The sequence below is a fragment of the Pelecanus crispus genome, chromosome 7 (genome assembly GCF_030463565.1).
Source record: "Pelecanus crispus isolate bPelCri1 chromosome 7, bPelCri1.pri, whole genome shotgun sequence".
NCBI lineage: Eukaryota > Metazoa > Chordata > Aves > Pelecaniformes > Pelecanidae > Pelecanus > Pelecanus crispus.
Window position 1 is genome coordinate 18,495,741 of NC_134649.1, and position 24,349 is coordinate 18,520,089.

Genomic DNA, 24,349 nt, shown 5'->3' on the forward strand with positions numbered 1-24,349 from the left:
ATCTCCTGTCCACAGCTGATGGTTTTGTGGATGATCCTGGTATATCGGTAATCTGTTATTGCTATGGCTTTGGGAGGCAGAAGGCAGGCAAAGTGAACAAGTCTCCACTGGCTGGTTCAAAAGAAAAAAAAAAAAAGATACTCCCTCTCAAGCAATTATTAGCAAGAGTATTGCATCTCGTGTGCGTGTGAAATTCACACAGCAACTTTTTCACAGCCTTTATTCAGTCCTACTCAGATGGACAACCATTTTTTAAAATCAGAACTGAATTTAGTTTCCCATGAAGTTCTGAAATATGTAATTTACAGCAATTTAGGCACTAACCATCTTTCCAATCATCATGACGTAAGGTCCCAGATATTTGTTCACACCAAAGATATCTAGTACTCTAATGTACCAGAAAATGATATCTACGCAGTAAATCACTCTTCCATAACCCATGTAAGGCTGGTTCTGTAGGCGAAGAATTGCTCCTATCATAAATACTGAAATAGCCACCAGGTCAGTAATATTCCAGTATTCCTGGAGCCAAACTTTCACTTTTTGGCTCAGCTTGCCAGGCTCTGACATCAGAATCTGAAATAAAAAAATAAAAAACAACAAGGAAACCATTAGGAAAACCTCCAAGTTACATTTTTTAAGTAATGGTCGCTTAAAAAAGACCACATTCAATAGGCATCTGAGACCCCTTCCATTGCTGGCAAAATTTATCTCAAGCAGCAATATTTTTAGTTATTAGCAGGCAAAACTTCCTTTTCATAGAAACATAGAATAGTTTGTGTTGGAAGGGACCTACAAACATCATCTAGTCCAATTGCCCTGTGATGGGCATAGACATCTTTCACTAGATCAGGTTGCTCAAAGCCCTGTCAAACCTGACCTTGAATACTTCCAGGTATGGGGCACCCACAACTTCCCTGGGCAACCTGTTCCAGTGTCTCACCACCCTCATCATAAAAAAAATTCTTCCTTATGTCCAATTGAAACCTACCTTCTTTCAGCTTAAAATGGTTGCCCCTTGTCCTGTCACTACAGGCCTTGGTAAAAAGTCTCTCTCTGTCTTTCTTATAAGCCCCTTTTACATATTGAAAGGGTGCAGTAAGGTCTCCCCAGAGCCTTCTCTTCTCCAGGCTGAACAACCTCAACTCTCTTCAAAGCAGAGCTGTTCCAGCCCTCTGATCATTTTCGTGGCCCTCCTCTGGACCCCCTTTTCATCTTTGTTTCTATTTTGTCTTTATTAAGCCTTTTGTTTTTTGTTGTAGGTTTTAATCAATAACATTTAAACCAGGAGATCTGGCTTACTGACTTGGCATCCGTATTTCTCTCTAAATACAGTTAGTATGAGATGTGGGAATGGTGAATCAGAGAAGGATAGGGTAAGTGCAAACCACACTACCGCATGTGAATACAGCAGAAGTTTTTATGCTATCTCCCTCATACAAAAGTTAACGAGATCAATCAGATAGTACTCCTGGCTAATCCCCCAAAACACCTCTCTGCCTGCAGTTCTTGTCAAGGATCGCAAGCAGCAGTAATAAAAAGACAGTACCTACTGAGATTTTCTTCATAGGTTATGGCCCTGCCCTTCCTTGGAAATACACATAAGAGAATGACAGCATTCATTTTGACTGCTGACATCAGGGCATTTTTGCCTGACCTTTTTACCCAGTAAGAGAAGGTTTTAATGTATGGGAATGGGTTGTGAATGGAACTCCAGTGATGGGCATTTTGGGACTCTGTGGATATGAGAATCTTCTCTCTTGTGCATGGCTTCTCAACCCTCTGCACAAGTCCATGTCATTATTACCTCTAAGAGCGAGCTTCATTTTAAGGATTAAGAGATGTTGGTATAATCAGAATTTACCTCTCTTACTTTCTCTAAAGCCAACGTCACTATGTAGGAGATGACAATCCATTCCTGGACTGATGGCCACCGTTCCATCCGCACCAAGATGATATAATTAAATAGCATCAAGTAACCGAGGTATGATATCTTAAAAAAAAAAAAAAAAAAAAATTCCTTTATGGACTTTAGATGATGGATCCCAGGATCCTTCCACAGTTAGACAGTATTCAATTACTTGAGATGACCTCCACACACAAAAAAAAATCAGTCTCCACTAATTTCCATTAGGAAGTTCTGGACTATTAGTGTAAGTCAATAGAGCTATCACTCAGTTTTCTGTAACTACCGGTGTAAATGTCAAACTGGTGATGCTGGTGTCTCCATGCCTCACAGCAGTCTTTCGTGACATGCCAAATGAAAAACTTCAGAGATCCTGGAAGTCCAGAGTTAAGAAACCAAAATGGATTCAATGGCTTTGCAGAAAACACAAAGGGAAACAAAGCAGTAATAAAACAAAAGATTTTCCAGGGAGAAAATGGAATTTTCTAAAGAATGAGATATTCAATGCAAAATGTTTACCCACCACCTCAAAACAGATCTAAAGCAGAATGGGGAGGCAGGTCTGTGAGCAGCACCTGCTTGGAGGTGTAAGGGAAATAAAGAGCCACACAGGCCACTTGCTTTTCTCCACCCTGTAATAATGCGGTTGAGACCATCTAGGCAGAATATACTCCTTATGTGAAGCCAGAAGCATACAGACTTCCTGTATCAGTCCCTGCAACATCTCTTCCTATACTTGTTAGTTACACCCATCTGCATGAACAGTAGGTTTGCAGATATTTTTATCTTTAAATAGCCCCTAGTCTTAGAAGCAAGTTTCTTGCTGAAGCCTAATTCAATAAGAGCACAGAAGGCTGCATCACCATGTCAGAAACACCAAGCAGGAGGCAGTAAAACCCTCTTAGCTGAGGGGCCTGCATAACGCATGGAAGCGAAGCCTGCCTTAATTGTGACATTCATGCAAACATCTATGAACACATACACTGAAGCTATGCGTGAAAGATTCAGGTGTTGGAGATCCTTACTTGCACAGAAAAAAGATTTTCTTCACTGAAGGAAGTGGGCCTGCTGCAATGTCCTTCCTATAGCTGTGATGCACACTGGCAGAGGCCACAGGCCTCCAGCAGCTGAAGGAGTGACAGATGCTGTGGATAATTCAGGCAGCTGAATTCTCTCATTTGTTGAAAGCAGCAAAACAACAATTCCAAAGCACTCTAAATCAGGCCCTTTGTGCCTGGGGCTTTTTTAATCTACTAAAATGTAATTTCTTTACACTGTGAAACCATGTTGAATACTTTTATTTGAAATTAAATAGGAATTTTGCTTTTATATTATTAATACAGGCAGTAGAAAGGGATCAGTATAGTGTTTTGTGATTAAGATGTGCTAAAACTAAAAGCCTACATAGTATTATGACATACTAGGTATCAGAAGTCCTAACTTTGAATAAAAAAGAAACCAGTATCCTCTTTACAGGGCACACGCAAAATTTATGAGCAGTAGCATGAATACTTTTTCTGTTGTATTAAAACGTTTCTGCTGTATTAAAACAGAGATTAGCACCAGCTAATCTTGATGCATTAAAGAGAAAATCAGATGCTTGTCAAAAATAAATCTTTTAGTTTAGATTGGTTTTAATTATTTAAATAAGAGAAAAGTACCTATTAAGTCTTAGCAGACTGGGATCTGTGCTTCCATCTAGGTTGCACTCATCTAAGCCTAACTGTCAACAGAGCAAAAGGCAAGCACTGATACTATGGCATTACTTCTTGGGTCCTACAGTGTATTTCAATGCAGAACAGGAGCCACAGACTTTAGAAAGCAAAAGGATCCAGCCTAGTTTGGATTGAGTGACTGGATTGCGGAGCTTGCACCGAGTTTGGCATATGATTAGCCAGACAGGGCCTCCTTCAAAGTGTGTAGGAGCTTTAGAGGCTGACAGCATAAGCTTCAGTTATTCATTCTGTTTCATTGTCCATGCATTTTTCTCTGAATAAAGGGAGTGCTTTACTCATCAGATTCCATGGAAGTCAGTACTACTTATTTATTTATTACTTGGTTATTATTTTTACATTGGAATCCTTTAAGTTTCACAGGTGTGAGAAAAATTATCACTATCAGTTTAATCATCATGACTTACTGTGTAGAACCAAAATTTGACAATAGGTGCATTATAGAATTCATAGATCTTTGTTCCAATTGGAAGACTCTTTTGTTTTTTATTTCCGTTCTCTTCATCTCCTTTTCGGGAGCCTGTATCCACATTTGCATCCTGGAAGACCGAAGTTGTCAGTTTCCATCAATATACAACAGTAAAAATAGTAGCTTCTCCTCAACTACATCCCCAGCCTCTGAGCAACAGACCTCTTTTTAAAAATACAAAAATAGAAATTCCATAAATCTGTGCAGCTACACAATTTACACGCCCTGAGAATCCAGCCTATACACTCCCAAACCTCTTCACTGATTTTTAACCCCACAGAAGCAGTTGAGATTTTAACCTGAGTGACCTATAGCATAATCAGAGAAGTTAGAGAACTGAGCACTCTTGAGATACTAGAACTTCCTAGTAATCTCCATTACTGACCACATTTTCCTCCTCCTTTTCTCTGCCTTCCTCATTTTCTCTTGATGTCTGGTAAGAATAATCATCGTAACTCCGAAACTCTAGGAAAAGGATGGTGGGAGGGAAGAGAATCCCCATTATAACCTGTACAACAAGAAAGAATTCAACTCAGATGGCAATATTTGTTTACATTAGCAGATTTCACAGCTAGGCAAATCCCACAAACAGTATTTTCTTTTGTACAGTATTCAAGATACTCTGCTATCATCAAACCTACAAAAATGAATAAGTAGTACTTATGAAGCATTGGCAATAAGGTCTTGTATGGAAAGATGGCGCCCTGGAAGGCTTCCCATCTCCATGAATACAATGCAATTAAGAAATTGTGCTCCAGAATTAGAGCTCTGCAGAGAAATTCCATGGAATGGACATAGTGGCAGTTGGAAGAGGGCTTCAGGTTTGTGACTGGAGTTTATAGTTACTTTAGTCACTTACTATAATTAGTTTTAATAGTCAAAAAACTTGTGAAAGGTAAAAGAATATTTGCAGGTAGCACTGGGAGAGTTCTTTTACTGTATGAGATTGCTGAGGTAGAGAAACACAAGCATGAGTTGCCAAAGTACAGAAAAGGAGCAAAGAAAAGAATGCAGGTAATGAAACTAGAACATTAACAGGTTGATTAATCCTGTGGAGAGAAGAAAGAAAATCAATAAACAGATTTAGAAAGCACCATGATGAGATCTGAAAGGCAGGACACTTGCCTGAAGATTTTAAACAGGTTTAAGAGGGAGGCGTGGGAAAGTGGAAATAAATTGAGAATGACAGAGGGAGTGCAATGTGTATGTCAGCAAACTTGGGAGTATGACCTGGGAAGACAGGCATGGCACTTTGTCAGAAATGGGGGATTTAAGGAATTAAGGAGGGGAGGCTGAAGGTGGCACCATCATGATGGGCCTCCATAACGGTGACAGCAACTGCATAATATAACAAGTAAAGGATTATATACACGTGAAAACACACACAAGCAAACACTGCTCTGCTTCCTTAACATTGGTTCACTCATGTTTCTCTTTTGTGCCAGCTTCCTCACATGACTTGTTTTTTTGTAAATCCAACAATTGGAAAATAAAAAAATCAGTAAGAGAGACCATATCATCAAACGACAGAAGATGGAAATAAAAATCACATAGTTTCACACAATGCAATTGCACAGATATTACTCTTTTCAACACTGAGTCTCGACTCTGTGTCTTCTGGTACAATATTAAGCAATGTAAGAAGCATGTGTCTACATCTGGTTCATTCTCTCTCTATTCCCATTGCATGGACCCCTAACGGAGATCTTTTTGCTTGTATTCAACTAATTTTTATCAAAGGTGTATGTTTTCAATAAACAGATCTCCTCATTCATTGAAAGCCACAACTTTGCTCTCAGATTCCAATCATGCTAAGCCATTCATGGATTTATATTTTCCTTTGTCATGGGGTAATGTTCCTTAGATATCCTGAATTTGGAAAAAAATTAGCCTTAGAACAGGTATGTTCTTAAAACATCTATAATTAGAGTAAGCCAGTTTGTTCTATGCATACACTATGTATAATGTAGTGTTACATGCAACAAACTGTACCTTTGAAAGCAACTGCAGAACAGAAATACCTTAAGGCCTGGGTTTTTCCGCATGCGTAGTCTCCCCATCCACATATCTGTTAAGAGCATCTGGCTGCATGTGTGAGCAATGAAGTCCCTGTGTTTAGCTGCCACAGCCAATTTCAGGCAGGTAGAATTACTCCAGTTTTTCAGTTCGTAGGTCAGTAGTTTCATGGCAATCTGCTCATCATGTTTATACGACTGATCCAAGAGTTCAACAGCCAGCTGGCCAAAATCTCTGGAAAATGCAAGGTAAGTCCAGTGAAGTCTGATTTAGAAATCAGTGTTTGCTTGCATGTGGGGTTTTAATTCCATTCACAGAGGGTCATGTTTTCCCACACACATGTACAATGACAAGAACAACTGAGTCTCAAGCTTGATTTGGGACAGTCTACAAAAGTTCCAAAGAAATTTTTAGTGACCAGAGAGAATTAGGTTAGACCGGTAACATCTTAAGGCCAGTTTAGACATATCATCAGATACCCATTAATTTATGCGAGTAAATCCTAAAAATAACTTTGTGAAAAAAGAACTAGCTAGTTTTACAGAGAGAAGCTGAAGAAAGAATGTGTTCTGTCAGAAAAAATGCAAGTCTTCTCCTTGCTACTGTTGCTTTCAGATTCTGAAACCACATTTTGGCTTCTTTACTGTTGATAAATCAGCTCCAAATGGCATTCTGTGAACCTACATTCTAGAAATCAATTGTACTTTATTAAAGTAAAGCTCCTCAGCAGGTGAGACAACCCCCTATATCAAGTAGAGATAAAGTCTGCTCTGCATCTACTAACTTTGAGTTGTTGTCCAGATCCTGAGAGATGTCGTCCACCAGCTCACTCTCAGAAGACTCATGGGCCATAGACTTGTACAGTTTACAGGCCACAAGTGCCTTGGCCATGGTTTCCTCCCCTCGCTGCCAAAGGAAGAGTGCCATCTTTTGCCTTTTCATCAGCACGGCCCATACCATCAGTTCATGAAATGGATACTGAAAGCGGCTGACTTCTGGGTCATCCACATCAATATCGATCTCTTCTTCCTTCTTCTTCTTCTTCTTCTTCTTCCCTTTGGTGGGAGGTTCATCATCCTGGGAAGAAAAGAAGAAAAAATGTTCCTATCAATTTTTAACAGTTTACCTAACAACGGCACCATGCATAGAACAAGTACTGAGAGGACATATTAATAGTTAAAGTTCTAATTTGTTTTTGCTGTGTGCTACAATGAATGCCAATAGCGATAAAACTATGAAGAACATGTGACAGAGCATGCACTGGGCTAGCACACACAGCTTAGTGTTTTATTCAGAGAACCCTTTCTTGCATACTTAATTACCAGTCACCCATCTTTGATAAGTACAGTAGAACCCTATTGCACTGAAGGCATCCTTTTACACTGCATTGTAAGTAGATCTCTACTGCATGTGTAATTGCACAAGTTGATTTGCAATGAACAGTTTTCAGACTGACATGCAGGTGGACAGAGTGGTAACATGCAAATGGAAAAGACAGGCAGATAGCATCCTTATAGAACAGCGAGATACTAAAGGGAGTCTTCACCTTTGAATAAGCAATCTCCTCTTATGTATGCAGTGCAAACGGAAGGTTTAAGTATCCCATTTCTTAAAGGGATAGGGAGGATAGGCCATTACTACAGGAACCAACATGGAAGTAACTGAAGGGAAGTACTGACAATGAAGCAGGATCCTGAAGGGAGAAAAGCCATGATTGGGAAAATTAGGGTTTAAATAATGTAGGATGAACATTGCATATATAGGTGTAGACAGAGCTCATCATCATTGCAGACCTTGACCCCAATCTCAGAAGTGGATTGCAAGTAAAAGCAATTACTCTGCTCCAAAATTAGTTTCTGTTCAAACAAGCTCAGCATAATGCACTCCTTTTGACAATATGAACTTAAATCCAAATTCAGGGTTCAGCCTCATACCCCAGGTTTCCAAAGATGACTCTTTAGCTCGATAATTAAGTATGCATTTCTTTTCCAGCAGTTTTAAGAACTGCAACTGGTGACCTCCATCTCTTATGGAAAATTCAGGGGTCATTAACTGCCTGCACATGAAGAAAGTGTTGAGCATCTCTGAAGCACAGGACATAAAATCTCAAATGGAGGACCAAAAATTAGGTCCTCCCTACACTAAGAAAATCAAATCAAAACAAAACCCTGGGTAAGAAAGAAAAAGTGCTAAGGAGTCTAGACTTCCTGGTTTAGAGCTGTTAACACTGGAAATGAAAAAAACCCGAACACTTGGAGTCGCATCAATTTCCTGACCACTTCAGCAAAAGAAATGTTCATTTTTCTTTTCACCTTTTCTTTCTCTTGGAAGAAGGGAGTGGGCTACACCCACTGTCAAGTGGAGAGAACACTTCAGTTTGTGACACAAAAAACATTTCTCACTGAAAGAAATAGGAAAATAAAAATGTGCTTTTGGAGAAGCACTAAGCAACCTACACGTGAGCAATACTGATTAAAAAGGGCCGCACCTCTGAGGGGCTGAGCTTTTGGCCTTGAGCTATTAGAAAATAGGAAGCTGATCAGAGAGATTAAACATAACCTGGACTTTCTCTGTAGAGAAGAAAACTGCTTCTCTGCATGGGGAAATGGAGGCTTTTGTGTGTGGGTATAGTTCACATCAAAGGTAACACAAGCAACATGTACATATACTGTGTTCGAACACTATCACAGCATTAATAAGAGCATACTTCACAGAGAAATGTACCTAGCCTCTTCGTGTAAATGCTTTCCTGGTCTATATTAATACTTTTTTTAGAAACAAAAGCAACTACCTCCAAAACAGAGTGAGTTTTTAGGCATCATCCCAGACTTGATTCTGATCAATTCAAAATTTCTGCAGACACATAATTGAGGCAGGGGTTGGACTCAAAATTCTGGATCAGCTTCATCATTTACAAAGCGTGGTGCCATCATGGTAGCAAGGATGTTTTATAGTGGAGGACAGCATCTAAGTTGTCAGACCACTTTGTGTTTTGACACCAGTTAAATGTTTTCTCTATGATAAAACCTCATTTGCACATAAATTGTCACTTCATGGTTAAACGGGTTTTCACCGTAAGTAGCACTGCTGGATCACATTCTCTTTTCAGTATCATAGATGTTCACATCTGAATGATTAAATCTACAGTATGTTCCAACATGGAATGTGTTGTTACACATTAGTGCTAAAAACTGCCTGAAGGCTATTGCACACAGTTTCAAGCAGCTCTCAAGACCCTACCCATAAAAAATGTCGGAAGTATTTCATAGGCTGTTTGCAAAATAGAAGATCCTGTCTAGTAGAAATTTACTTTAAGCCACAGTAATAGTGAAAAAGTTAAGAGCAAGAGCAGAACTGTACCAAGAAATGCTCTGATAAAACCAGTATTTTAAAATAAATCCAACTTACCTCCATCCCTAGTAGTTTAAGAGCTTTTGGCTGAATATTAAAAATAGAGAAGAAAATAAGTTAGATGGGAGGCCAAATTCAAAGACCAAACAATACCAAGGAAAAACACATTTTCATTTACAAATGTACAGTATTTATTATTAAACTTACTATTCTAAATAACTGCACCAATAATGGTACACAATTAATTAATCTCCCTCTTAATTGTATTTGCAGGAAGACAATGGGTTAGAAAATATTTTCCATCCTGCACTCAAGTGAAATATTTTCATTCAGATGGAAAAGTTAAATGAATCATTCAATAATATACTGCTTTGAGAATTAAAACCACCACATCATCACAAAAGCTCGAAAAAAATAGTGTTTCTAAGCACTCACAGGATAAAGATACCCATAGGAAACAGTAAAAAATCTAATAGATCTTCAAACTTCTCACAATTTCCCATTAAAAAAATCCCTCTGTTCTATTGTGAAATCTCTGGTTTACATTTTATGTAAAAAGTTTATTTATTCCATCAGATAGTACTACACTATATATGTACTATATATTGACTACAGAATACTTGAGCTTTAAGCAGCCTTCTGATCATTTGTGGGGCTAGTTTCCTAGTGTGTTTCCTAGTGTGGAGCTTTCTGTAATTAGGCTAGGAAGCTTCACTTGACCTTCAAAGCTGAACCAACCAAATAAATAAGCTAGTGAAGAAAATTATTCTATTTGCTTAGAACAGACTTTTTAACAAAGCAAAGGCTGTGCTTGATAGTCTGAGGATTGGTACATGACTATGAAATGCTTTACTGAGATTGCAGTGGCTTCCATAGGGTAAGATTCATGCTCAGAGCAGTTCTTATCAGGATTGTAACAGGTTCATAGCTCTTCTGTATTCAGACTAAACTCTCTGCCTTACCCAAGAGTTAAGGCTACTGTTGGTTATAATAACTTGATCAATACGCCTGGCTTGACCAATACAATTTACAGTTAAGAGAGAGCTACAGCTTCAAATAGGAACAAGTAAATACGCAAACACCACATTTAGAAATGCTTGGGTGGTGAACTACTGAAATAGGAGGAAATTCACCTCCAGCTCCATGTATTTAACACCTTTTGGGTCCTCCCATCCTGTAACATAGGTATTTTACAGGTTCCTTATATAACTTCACTACTGGAGTTTCAACATCAGTCTTGCAGCATTTCTTTAGGATTTAACATGTAATGTTACACAAAGACAAAGGAACAGAGTATTACTTATTTTTTACCATCACCATGATGGCCACATCCAGAATGAACTCATTCTTACCCTCTTTGGTCCAAATAAATTATTATAAAGAGTCCGAAAACTTTTTCGAGTATAGTTGCAGCGATAAGCTCCACCCATGAGATATTCAAGTACAAGACCAATATCTATTAGGCTGATATGATAATCTGGTGGAAGATTTCCCTACCAAAAAATATAAAAATAAAAAACCAACAAATAAGGACTTAGGATAAGAAAATGTAAAATACATTAAATTGCCTGACTAGACATATCATGTCATGTTTAAATTGGCACACAGGTATTATTTACAGCCACCGGTTTCGGTCTCTGAATATTTGCACAAAATCAGTGATAACTGATTCACATAATGAAAATTTTTTGGGGCCAGATTTTTTGTTTTGTTTTGTTGTTGGCAGTATTTATAGTTGAGGACAAATTTTCATTTGATTTACTCATACAATACATCAGCATCCATATGAGCCTGAGTTGTTTGCAAGGGTTATATTGATGAAATCAAGTAACTTTGTACTGATTATCATTAATCCAGTATAAAAGCATGACTTAATTTCACGGTGAGTATCAGGCATACCTTACATTTTATGGAAACTTGTGTTTCATCATAATATTATCTACAGAGTTAAGACTACAATGTGGAACATGATTTAGATTAATGTGCAGCCCAGAATCAAAGAAAAAGGCAAACTGTAATTTCCACTGTTACACTTAAAAACTGGATAGTGGTATTAACTCTACTAGAACCATGAGCTAAAAACTGTGCTTCATTGTTCAAGCTACATCCTACAACAATAACTGATTCTACAGCACCACTGAGCAGTCGCTATGATGAAACAAGTATATCCTAAGTAAACACATCACCTCCATGTTAACCCAACCGAATCCCCGAGACTGCCGCTGAATGAGTGAGCCGTGAAAATGCAATGAAAAGGAGGAGAGACAGACAGAAAGCAGAATGCAGAAGAGCATTAGTAACACTCAAAAATACAAATGCTGAATGAGCAAAGTGTTAAACTATGAAACAGATCAATATGAATTATACATTAACACCGTACTGCATAATTCTCACATCTAAACCTCCTGGGAATAAATGGAAGTTTTCCTTTTCCTTGCGAAAAGGAATACAGGCTATTTCCTGTAGCTGAATTTTACTGAATAAAAGCTCCAAAACCTCAAAGAGAGCAAATACAACAACAAATCTTACAATGATCCTATTCATGTATAATGAATGAATTTACATGTAATGGAAACCAATGAATAACAAATTTAAGACTTGTAGCTCTGAGAAACAGAATGGGTTTTCTCCGAGGTAAAAGGAGGATTGATGGGAGAAAAGTAACTAAAAAACACACAAGGAAACAAAGAAAAGGGAACAAATTCTGTGCTCGTGAATGGGGCTTCCAGTTAACCTAGCAGGCGCTTCCCTCCACTCCTCCTTTGTAATGCTGCATTGGGAGCTTCTTGTAGAGAACAAACAGTATCAACCTAAAGCTCAAATGATGTATTACACCACTAGGAGCTTAACTTTCCTCTCTTTAGTTTTTAAATTACTAGTAGTGCAGTACAGCCATACCCGATTTAGACTGATACCACTGTTTGTCACAAGAAGTAATTTAACTTTCCTTTTCTTAACAGCTACCATCTAATTTCAAATGTCTGCTTTCCCCCATGCTATGCTTGCTTTTACTGTTGGCTCACATAGTTAATGTGATCATGTAAATGTAATGCTACTGTTAGTTAAGCTTACCTTTTTCACATCTCTGACTAGCAAATGCAGTGTATTTGGTGGACCCAGTCTCTGAAACAAAAATAATTCACGGTACATTAGAGCTTCAATTCTTCAGTTTTTTTGCAAACACAAATGTAATTAACGGTCTGGCACTGTAAGCAGAACTTTAAGCAACTGTGTGCCATCACACTCTGCAGGGGCAGAAAGAATGGGCTACAATGACAAACACATTTCTATCAAGAGCTGTGTAATCCATTTCTTATAATCCTTTATGTGGTGATTCAAGTCCCAGCAGTCTGTGGTATTGTCTAAACTTGTACTTGTTGCAGGAGCCACAAAGGGACAGGAGGACTAGACTGAGGTTATATACCTCAGAAGAGGTTGACATAATTCACCCTGATAACTTGTGTATGTATCATCCACTCAAACTGCTGCCTCACAGAGAAAAGACAACATATAATGCCAAACTCAAATCATTTGGGAAGAAGCACTTCCTCTTCCTTCACCAACTTAGCTTTGCCTTTGGAAAATGTTGGTCAGGAATGCTGCCCTATACTACCTGCCACTTAAATGATGGGAAGAAAAACAGTCTAGAAACAGTTATGTTCCTGATGAATTTGCTGTGGGTTGGGTCGGGGTGAATTTGAATAAAAAAGCATGATGTTCTACGGTTTTGGGAAAATCATTTTGTTTTGCTGGGCCACAAGGAAAAATGATACTGACTTCTGCAATGTGACAAGAATAAAAGTTGCTGTGTAAGTACTTTGCCAAATTTACAAGCTTATTTCAATAGTATTAAAGTATACATACATGAAAAGTAATTGAGATTAAAATTAAATGACCACTACTCACTGGTATTAAAATTTTATTATCTACATCAGTTCTTTAAGTGTTCTGAATGTGCATTTTAAATACATCACTATATTTACATAACAAAAGGCAATAGCTTCTGAAAGCTGCTGTAGGTTTATTCATTAGGAATTATTGTGTACATGTAGGGACACAATAGGACACTATATGTAGTAGCAATGGCTCCTTTTACCACTATCCAACATCTGAGTATTGTCAGGGCATGGAGCTTTTTGGAAAAACAAACATATCTCAGATGGAGAAGAAGAAAAAGGACGCCCCTGTTAAATACAATAGCAAAGGTATCACAGGGCATTTTATAATTTCTGCTCACTCACGGTATTATAAAGTTCTTCCAGTCGAGGAATAGTGAGGAAGTGCTGCATGTTCACTCCATTCTCAATAAGTAGTTTCACAAAGTCCACTCGATCCAGAACCAGTGCATCCAGCATAGCCTGCTCCAGGGAGTTCACCTGAACCGCAGAATGGAGAACGTGAGACTACATGAGCACAGCAGAGTTGGGTGGCCAACAACCACAAACATTTTCATTACTTAGGATATTCCCAAGTTCCCAAATACCTTGATTAATCTGTAAGTGAAAAGGAATTTAGAAAATTACATTTTACCCATGTGCAAGTCAATACAGATGGTAAGAGTTTTCCAATGAGGTCTTGGGTGAGAGGAGAGCAGTGAAAGAAACCTTTAGCAATGTAACTGTGGCTTTCAATCATTTTCCTTAGTATTTTTAACTAAACCAGGCATACCATGCTCGACACATTATGTGAAAAAGAGATTTACCAGCTCAACATGATAAACAAGTTAAAATTTAAGAAAAACGCACTGCATACGTTTAAGAAGAGGTTCACATAATTCACCCTGATAACTTTCATATGTATCATCCACTCAAACTGCTGCCTCACAGAGAAAAGACAACATATAATGTTGAAAGACTCAAATCATTTGGGAAGAAGCACCTCCTCTTCCTTCACCAACTTAGATTTGCCTTTGGAAAATGCTGGTCAGGAAGCCTAATGGTTCTTTTCTTAATACGGTCTAAGGGGTTAGAACCCAGCAGGAGAGGGGAAAACCCCTTGAACAGCAATCCCCTCAACACATGAACTTTAATCCAGACAACAGAACAATCTAACCTATTGCAACTGGAAAATGAAGCACTTAGAAAAGGAGATGTTTAAAGTGCCTTCACATATACAAGGAAGGATGAAGATGTTCACTGGTGTTCTTATTTCCTTCTGACAAGTGCAGGGAAGATGCAGCAGATAAGCACTGACTTGTACTGTTGTGGTATGGCTGTATGTGGTGCACATGGGATGACAAAGGGATTCCTGGCTCAAAGACCAAAAAGCACTCCTGCAGAATCTACTGCTGATCTTTGCAAGAATGTGCAAATGAGCATTCTATAGAATGAAAAAGTTTATTTTCCTTCTCTTTCTCCCCCCCCAGGATGAAAACCAAAAAATTAATTCTTGAACAGTTTTAATACAAATACTTTCACCTCACCCAGTTCAGGAGTTCAAGCTTTCTTGGGTCTGTTTCTTCTTCTGGCTCTTCTTTTCCTTTTCCTCCCTTTTTCTTCCCTTTTCCTTTCCCTCTGGCTGCTTTGTTCTGAGCTGCTGGAGATTTCTTTTCCTTCTCAGGAGCTGTACCATCAGGAGCTGTAAGGCTTCCTAAAGGCTGTATTTAATAATGCATTGGCAGTATTAGAAATCTAACTGATTGTACAGTGACTATTCACTGAATACACTCCTACTGAACATGCTCCCCAGTCACCACTTCTCACATGCAATCAACTAAAAATGGTAATTTCCTTAAGTATAAGGACCTTTTTGCATAGCCACAGCTTTACACTTTTTTTAAAGCTGTTATGTCTAATGTAGTCAATAACACTGAAAGTCAAAGTAGTGAAGTAGGTACACTGTGAAGGATTTCTCTCGCAAAATAAGATCAGTGTGAGAGGACTGTGAAGAGACACTACTCAATTTTGTGACTGTCATGGTTTAACCGCAGCCGACAACTAAGCACCACACAGCCACTTGTTCACTCCCCCCCACAGTGGAATGGGGGAGAGAATGAGAAGAGTAAAAGCGAGACAACTCATGGGTTGAGATAAAGACAGTTTAATAAGTAAAGCAAAAGCCGTGCACGCAAGTAAAGCAAAACAAGGAATTCATCCACTACTTCCCATTGGCAGGAAGGTGTTCAGCTATCTCCAGGAAAGCAGGGCTCCATCATGCATAACAGTTACTTGGGAAGACAAATGCCATCCCTCTGAACATTCCCCCTTCCTTCTTCCCCCAGCTTTCTGTGCTGGGTATGACGTCATATGGGGTGAAATATCCCTTTGGTCAGTTGGGGTCAGCTGTCCCGGCCGTGTCCCCTCCCAACTTCTTGTGCACCCCCAGCCTCCTTGCTGCTGGGGTGGGGTGAGAAGCAGAAAAGGCCTTGACTCTGTGTAAGCACTGCTCAGCAGTAACGAAAACATCCCTGTGTCATCTACTCTGTTTCCAGCACAAATCCAAACCATAGCCCCATACTAGCTACTATGAAGAAAATTAACTCTACCCCAGCCAAAACCAGTACAGTGACACTTCAGTTTGTTTGCTCTGAGTGAAAGCAATAGTTATCAAAATAAATAGCAACAAGCAGCATAAAGAGCTGGACAGACAGAGCTTAAGAAGAATGTTGCATGATGCCAAATAGTATCCATGCTGCAGAGGCAGAAAGGAGAGGAGAGAGAGCCACTAACTGGTTCATTTACATTCTGCAGACAATATTTCTGTTTGTATCTCTTCAGACACATTTACTCTTTGCAACGTCCTTCTCCCTTCCAACCTACCTTACCTACCCAAGACAGGCAGGCACACATGCAAATAATTTGACACTATTTGTCTGTGATTTGGAGGCTTAACTTGCTCCAGTAATGCTTAGGTTATATAACCTCCACGAACTTGTAAACTAAATTACAACTACCTGTGCTCTGCACAGAGAACTACAGAACCAAGCTTTTAACAAGGCTTGTGTTCTGTGGTTTTGTTCATCTTAAAAAAATCTTCTCTGCCTAGCTACCATGAATTCATTCGTAAGGCTGGACAAAACTGCAACTGCCAACAGGCCAGTCTGAAAGCAATCTTTATGAATTTGAAATGACAGTGAATCGCAATTGGCTGATAATGTTTCCATAAATTGTTGCAGAGTATGAGTATGAAATAGGCCAAAGCAGTAACTGGTTTCAGTTGCTAGGTGGTACCTCTGAATCTAACCACAATAATATGGAGATTGCGACATTCCATCCACATAAACGTTTTATAGTAATAATACTTCATCATCTTTCGGACTATTAAATCCCCTCTGTATAAGTATCTTAATGAACGTTGAATACTGGAAACATCACATTACTGTAAGTGAAGGAATAAAACAGCATATGCAGCAACATTTGTTTAAATTTAATTATATGGGCTTCCAAATGAAATAAATCTCAACATTATGTATAGCATGCCCATGAATTGTGTTCCTTTGAGTGTCATTATATTCATAGTTTTAGGAAAGACAACTAATTAAAAAAAAAAAAAATTCTTGCACTTCATTCTTACTGCCTCTTTTAGGCTGGTCTCCTCATGACACTTTACAGTAATTCAACACCAGATGGTTCACACAGTAAAGCAAAAAGCATCAATACAGTGAAACATGGAAGTGGCTTAAATAGGGGATTTTAGTTACACAGATGAAAAAAGGCACTGCAATGTTTCACCACTGACTTCAACTAGTGCAGCATCAAACTCCAATAATTTGAGAAAGAAAATCCAATTTCAGGACCTAAAGCTTTACTGAAGATCTACTCCATTTGGCGCAGCTCTGCCCGCCAGAGGCCTGTTTTCTGCAATGGTTTCTTCTGGTCATCAGGATTTTGCTCCATTAATCCAAACAGAGATTTTCAGAGCTGTTAATGAAGTGAGCACCACAATTCCTTCCAAGCAGCTCCATGAATTTCCTTGCTGTGTACTTTAATAGGTAGCTGGGGACCTTGCCAACTGCTAGCACGTCAATGACACAGACAGTCAGAAGTCTAGGCAACACTAGATCATGAAACAAGTTCACTGCGGGTGACCAGGACTGCTATTGTCCAGCTGTACGTAAGGACATAGATAGTTTCCAGTAAATGCTTTTTTTTTTTGCTTTCAAATCCCACAAGGAATCTTAAATAAGGTTATTTTTCTGCTTGTCATGAAATTGCTTTTCTTTCTTTCACAAATTTTAAATTATTGCTAAATATCTGCAAATGGCAGTATAAGGAATTTCAGAACAAATGTAATTCTTAATTAATGAGATACCTAAATCAGTTCAGCATAAACCAGAATTCAATACTGTTTCTCCTGACAACAAAATCCATGGTGTGAATATTCCACCACTTAGTTTAAATTGTTAACAAACAATATGACTACGAAAACTTTGTCTTACTGGCCAGTGGTGTCCAAAGACAAAGATTTGGCTGCGTGCAATGTCTACACGATTCCAAGCCAAAGCCAAGCTGAGCTGGTCTGGAGCAGATGCATTGGTACCTAAAGAGAAACACACAGTTGTTTAGTATTTCACGCATGATGAAACAAGATTGGACAACCTTCTGTTATTCACTTCTCCAAGAACTAGAAAACAGCAAGCCTGACTCCATATGATACTACCACTAGAATAATTCTACCACAAAGCAGTGGATTAATCAAATCAATTTATAGCATCTTGCATTTAACCCCATAATCCTAATTTCAAAAGGATTAACTAGATTCTCTCCCTTTTTTCCTTAAAGCTCCCACATTGGCTCTATATTCTGATGCTAAAGATAGACTATTCTTGAAGATGACCACTCTCAGCTTCTCCAGCTGATGCTTTAGATATGAGTATAGTAATTCCCTGCTTTATTTCTTAGCTCTGGGGACTCCAGTGATCCCACATTGAGCCCGTATCAACTACTACATACATGCAGACAGAAAACAGTTGTTTCAGCAAACATAACAAACTCCAATTAAATATGGAACCTATCTTAAATTTTGCCCTAAGGCTTAAAGAGCACAGTCTGAGATCTGGAAAAAATGAGATAGTCTTTTCATCTTCCCACCTTTTTTTCTAACTTCATTAGTACATGCTAGAACTGCAATAAAATGTGTTGAAATATCAGTAGTATAGTTGTTGCAGCATTCCCATCCCAGGCTTTCAAGTGAGGAAAGCCACACAAAACTTTCAATCTAAATTTTATGCTTCAAGCTAATATGAACCTTAAGCCAAGCATGTTCAGGTTACTTGTTAGAATCAAAGTGAATAAATCAAAGACTTAAACATCAAGAGAACCTCAGACAATGTGTAAGACTGTCTTCTTGGGATCAATTTGTCCATCCTTCCTAACTGCTTGCAAAACCCACCTTTGAGGAGAGCAGTTAAGATAGACATCTCAATGTCCTGTTGCCCTTCAGACCCCATGCGGAACACAGTAATCTAAAGGATAGCATAAAACCAAACACACAAAATTAAAACACGTGAAAGAGAGAGACTAAACATGTGGATTAATCCTTAGCGAATTTAGTTCTGGAAAAGGTATTTAAATATATGCTGCTAAAAATAATTCAAAATTGCATAATCCAGCTTTTAGGAACCCAAGAACTCAGTAGTATCAAAACATGATAAAAAATCAAGGAACAGAGATAAAACTAAAATGGGCTTTCTCTTTTTGCAGAAATCCCTCCCACACTAAAGGGAATTCAGCATCAAATGTAATGAACCTTGGGAGAATGGAGGAAGAAAGGAAACACATTAGAAGAGACTTCTATGATACTATATAGGAGGCAGGAAACTACTTGTTGGCATTTAAGTATTTGGTTGTTATCTTGAAATGTATAAATATGTAAGCAAGCACTTCCTTGGCATCCAAGATCAACATCATAAAGAAAAGTCAGAGGCATGAGCCAATGCCCAGCATCTCTGGAAAAAGGCCAGCTTTTTGGAGAGTGTGGAAAATAGGAAACTGGTAAAAAGTCTGCAAACAACCTGGTGATTGCTTGACACGGATTCCCATCCCAACCCTATGTCATTTCAGTTCTCATAGGACACCTTCCTGAAAGGCATTGAGAATGGCTTTGTAGATTGATCCTGAGAGCCACTGATCATGTTTTTTCATGTGTTCCTTAACTCAGCCAAAATCCCCTAACTTCACTGAGTATTTTGTACAAGGTTTTACCTGCGAGAGGCTACACTCCTATGGGCATGTCTATGGCAGAGAATATACAACAGTACAGTTGGCATTATACTTTTGGAAATAATTTTACTTAACATTTTTCAATTTCAAAACCAATTTTAGTGTCCATCTTGCCAAAGCAGGAGAAAGAAAAAATAACAAACATTAAACTTCATCATAATGTAAACTTCCTTTATGTTCTAAATTCTTTGCTAGCCACCTTTCTACTCATGTGAGACTTAAAGAGTGTTGAAAAGTAGAACAGGACATCTCAGGAAATCTGAGTTCATTTGGTGGATATGATAAACTGGATTTCTGGAGGGTTTTTGTGCCCCTCTTTGTTCCTTGACATTCTCATCTGATAAAAGTGATCTCCTCATTTCCAGTGTTTACTTTAATTGCTCAAGAGTAATGTAAAAATAATGCCTTGATTGGTACTTTGATCATTGGGACCAGCTTGTATAAAAAGAGGACTAGCACGAAGCTTGATGTACAGATTTGAGGAAGTTTCTTTGCATTATGATTAGTACCATTGTGCTGTGTTCAGCATATCCTATTACTCTAAGTGGGGATCAAGTGGTATCTTTCTTGCGTTAGCCCTTCACTCGCTAATAGTATCAAGTCAATATGAAACCAGACATCAGAAACAGATGGAAGCATGCCTTTGCATGGTAGTGACAGCTCTAGCAAAAAATAGTGGACTGTTTATATTCTGTGATCTCTGTGCGTAAATCAGGTCAAATGTTAGACAATTTGATTCAGATCTTACTTGCACAAAAGCTATTACTTAAGAATCAATGGCACTTACACAAGTAACATAGAGGGGCTGCTCCCCTTTTTCACAACAATGCACCTGACCTCATGCTCAGACTATCACTGCACTGATTCTGAAGTAAGTATGTCAGGATTTACGCTTAGATAACTAAAAGTTATATTGTATTCATTTTCTTTGCTCTAAATCTGACACTGGAAATGCAAACACTGGCAGTGACTACATGCAGTATTGGCATGGCAAGTAACAAGCAAATACTCCAGGGAAAAGACTTTGCCCCCCACTTCCATCATAATTCTCTGGGTACCAGAGCAGGATTTATTCTTTCTCATCAAACAACTAAACAATTACTTCTAGAAATCAAAAGAATGCTCTATACTGAAAAGAGTAAGAACTGTAAGGAATGCTACATTCAGTTTATTGTTTATTTAACATTTTAAGAAAAAATTTTCACATCATCTATTGGAGACAGTATTAAACTTGCGAAAACCAGAGTTTAGAGTTTGTCTCCAAGCTGACCAAAGACAGAAAGTGTAGGCTCTGTGGAAGGAAAACACAATTAGTTTTAAGGGAACATGAAACACCATTATTCTAAGAACTTAGAAAAAATTCCCTCTTTTCTCAGCCTCATGAGAAAAGTTTCACCTGTCATTCAAACAGTTTCTTTATAGCTGCTCCTATTATAGGTGTCACTTCCTTGGTGATACAATTAGGCATCCTGAAGAATGAAACTCCCCCACATTTCACGCTTAAATTCAACAGCAGTTTGGTTATCTGATTCCCCACACACAGTCTGAGGAGAAGGCTGTGGTAGTTCTCTCTTGTTTCTATCTAACAGAAATATGCAACTTCAGCAAAAAAGATAAAAATATCAGCCACACCAGTTCCAGCTGTAATTAAAAAAACACCAAAAAAATCCATCAGACTGTTCATCTGCTATTAAAACAGCTGCTTAGGATTTGTATGAAAGAATGAAATGGAATTGTACCAGGACTCAAGGGAGAGGGCATATTAACAAAAATTCACTATGACAATTAGTCAAAGGAAAACACTCTAAGACTCATTTTGCCTGCAAAGGCACAGGCACAGTGAAGACAATTTCAAGACACTGTTCACAGATGACAGATGTGAATGTTAAAGATTTTATTTTCCTAAACACACTTTTCTCTGCAGCTGGGATATGGCAGACAGACAGGAACCTGACTGAGTGGTACAGTACATAGAACAGGCCTGCAACAAGCCAGGATCAACCACGGCTGGGATCTTCAAGAACACTTAATATTTCAATTTATTTTGAAAGACCTGAATAGCCCATTTTACTGGAATGGAAGGCTCTTAAAAAGTATCTGTATCAGAAGACCAAAACTGTCCTGATGCACTCTGAATGCTTATTGCTCCTAGGAACCCTTTCTTCAATTATCTTTCCTTTACCTTCTGCAGCTGATCCTGGTTTTAGTCCATTTATCTCAGTGTCTTAGTCTGCCTTGCAGAAGTCTGTGAAAAAAGACTTCTATCAACTTACACAGGAAAAGAATCTGAAATTGGCTTTAGAGGCTTTCCAGAAGACAAAGTCCCTTTCTTGGCCTATGCTTATGAATGAATGATTGTGTACATTTATGGAGCTATATGGAAAGAAGAAAAAAAAAGGTTAAACTGTAACCCTGGGAGAACGGCACTTGAAAGTATCAAGTTTCACCACAGAAATTATCTTTATGAACTACTTTTAGGACACTTACAAGTTCTTTTTTTTTCATGCACTCCATAAGAATGATGAACAGCTGATGAGCTTGATTCCTGTTGTAGTTAAAGGTTTTCTGGATGGTAACTAGAAGCTGGTCCCTAAGGGATTCACTTATTATCCTAAACGAAAAATGAGACATAAAAGAAGACATTGCCAGAATTAATATATATTCAGAAGGCCTGCTGTTTGAGAAACAGTTGTTCATTCACCAGTGCAATGACTTCATTTTGAAAACAGATAAAAACACACAGCATCTTTGCATCCAGTACAGGTAAGGAGTTCATGAAGAGTTAACAGTAAGCAGGCAATTCTTACCCAGACTGGCTCTTATGCATCTCAGTACCTCAACATTGATTTAAAAACTGGCAAGGAACTTTCACCTTTCATCCTGGGATATAATGCAGGTAGCTCTTACTTCTGTTATATATTATACATACATTTTCGTTAAGAAGTTCAGTCTTCAGGATTTCAGCAGTACACCTTACAGGACCCCTACCTTTTCCTCTAAATGTTGCAAGCCCCTTTGTATATAGCTAAGAAACACACTACTGATATGTCACCTTCATTATCTTGGTTATCCTCTTAAACAGAGGATTTAAATTGCTAGCGTATTTGAAACCTCATAATACCCAACTGAGAAACAAACCAGAAGATGATTAAAGAAATTGGATCAAAAACGTTCTAGAAAGGTCAGAAATGTTTGATCTCTCAAAGCAATCTGAAACAGAGCCCTTCAATCTTCATCCATTTCCTAATAAAACACATGTATTTTCAGATGATGGCAAACATTACCAGCAGGCATTCAATGCAGTGAGACAGCTGAGCCTGCGAACTGCACTAAATTTCAAAGTTCATTGTGAGAAAATGATTCTTTTAGACAGCAGGGCTGACAAAAAAATTCTCATTGCAGACCTGCCTTACCAGATGAACACATTTATCTCATCATAATTATTGGAGAGGAACTTTGGACACTGCATCATATGAACGCAGAGAGAAAGTCATGCAGTGAGCAGATCTCAGACAGACTGATCCTGATAAGCCCTTTCAATCACCTAGGAAGGAACTGAAGAGGTACCTACCTTACTGATAGGAAGGATGAATGAGAAAGGGGAAAAAAAAAAAAAAAAGAATGTTTGATCTAAGCTAAGGAGGCTTGGTTGACAGAAAGGAAAAGAAAGCTGCTGAATCAGAAATACTGTTGGTAGGACTAAGTATGTACTATGTGTAAACATAAAAAAAATCCCACATCAGAGCTGCTCTGCCAATTCAGCAAATAACATCTGCACTGCTTGACAATACTAGTTGTCTGCTTAATATTTAATCCAAGCTAAGGTCCAACTTCAGTCAAGGAGATAGGCTATTTCTTCCGTGTAAGATGGGTGTGCCATACCCTAATCAAGACGCTATACTAGTTTTTTTCCTGAATCTGGCTACTAAAGATAAAATCCTGATATTAACAATGACAATGGAGGATGTATGTTACTTGACTGGGAGAAGCAATATTTTGAATTAAAAATGCAATACTCCCACTTGGAGTATTTCTCAGGACAGGAACTTTTACTCTGCAGAGCAGATGAACATTATGCTGCTAGTATAGGTTTTGTATCTTCTTTAAACTAATCATACTTTCTATCAACCAAAGGGGCAGACAACCAACCATAAAAATAACAGATTCCAGAAAAGTTTGGATTCGGAGTGATTTTTACAGATTCATTTGTGCAATGGATAGGAGGGCTGTGGAGCAGAATGCTCCAGACAATATCCTCCACTCTGTTCATGACATCAGGAAGCACTGCTCTTAAGAACCATCATAGATGCAAAAAATAGCAAGAGAATGGAAGAAAGCCCAATATTTTTTCAGCTGGTCTGGCACTCTTGGAGAATGAAGCTCATTCACACTAGAACCAGGCAGTACAAATTTTGCAAATACATGCACTAATTAACCTCAGCCCTGGCCTGAGAAAAAGAGTAATTCTTGGGAACCACTTGTTCCTTGCTTCTAACACGCCCAACCCAGCACCAAGTATAGCGCAGCAAACTTTGATGGAGCTTGTATGTCATTGTGCTGCACTGAGAGCAAGCTTATTTCAATGGACCATCAAATACATCCCAAGCGGTAACAATTTCCACTCATTAACACCAGGGCTAAAATCCAACACGCAGCAAAAGTTGACTGACAGCAGAATGCCTCTGTTAGTAGCATTTTGTCCCTGAGGTGTTTT

At 38.5% G+C, this 24,349-nt stretch overlaps 1 protein-coding gene across 1 annotated transcript in view; it reads right to left on the minus strand.

Moving 5' to 3' along the window:
• TRPM1 (transient receptor potential cation channel subfamily M member 1) overlaps positions 1-24,349 on the minus strand; it is an 87,826-nt gene that overhangs the window by 13,058 nt on the left and 50,419 nt on the right. The window contains exons 8-22 of the mRNA XM_075714180.1: positions 22,123-22,246; positions 18,806-18,878; positions 17,853-17,953; positions 14,898-15,071; positions 13,717-13,851; positions 12,548-12,598; positions 11,662-11,697; positions 10,828-10,968; positions 9,533-9,562; positions 6,909-7,201; positions 6,130-6,358; positions 4,494-4,616; positions 4,047-4,178; positions 1,865-1,993; positions 325-576 (exon numbers count right to left, since the gene is read on the minus strand). Of these exons, the coding sequence (XP_075570295.1) occupies positions 325-576; positions 1,865-1,993; positions 4,047-4,178; positions 4,494-4,616; positions 6,130-6,358; positions 6,909-7,201; positions 9,533-9,562; positions 10,828-10,968; positions 11,662-11,697; positions 12,548-12,598; positions 13,717-13,851; positions 14,898-15,071; positions 17,853-17,953; positions 18,806-18,878; positions 22,123-22,246 (2,023 nt within the window). The remainder of the gene's footprint in view (positions 1-324; positions 577-1,864; positions 1,994-4,046; positions 4,179-4,493; positions 4,617-6,129; positions 6,359-6,908; positions 7,202-9,532; positions 9,563-10,827; positions 10,969-11,661; positions 11,698-12,547; positions 12,599-13,716; positions 13,852-14,897; positions 15,072-17,852; positions 17,954-18,805; positions 18,879-22,122; positions 22,247-24,349) is intronic.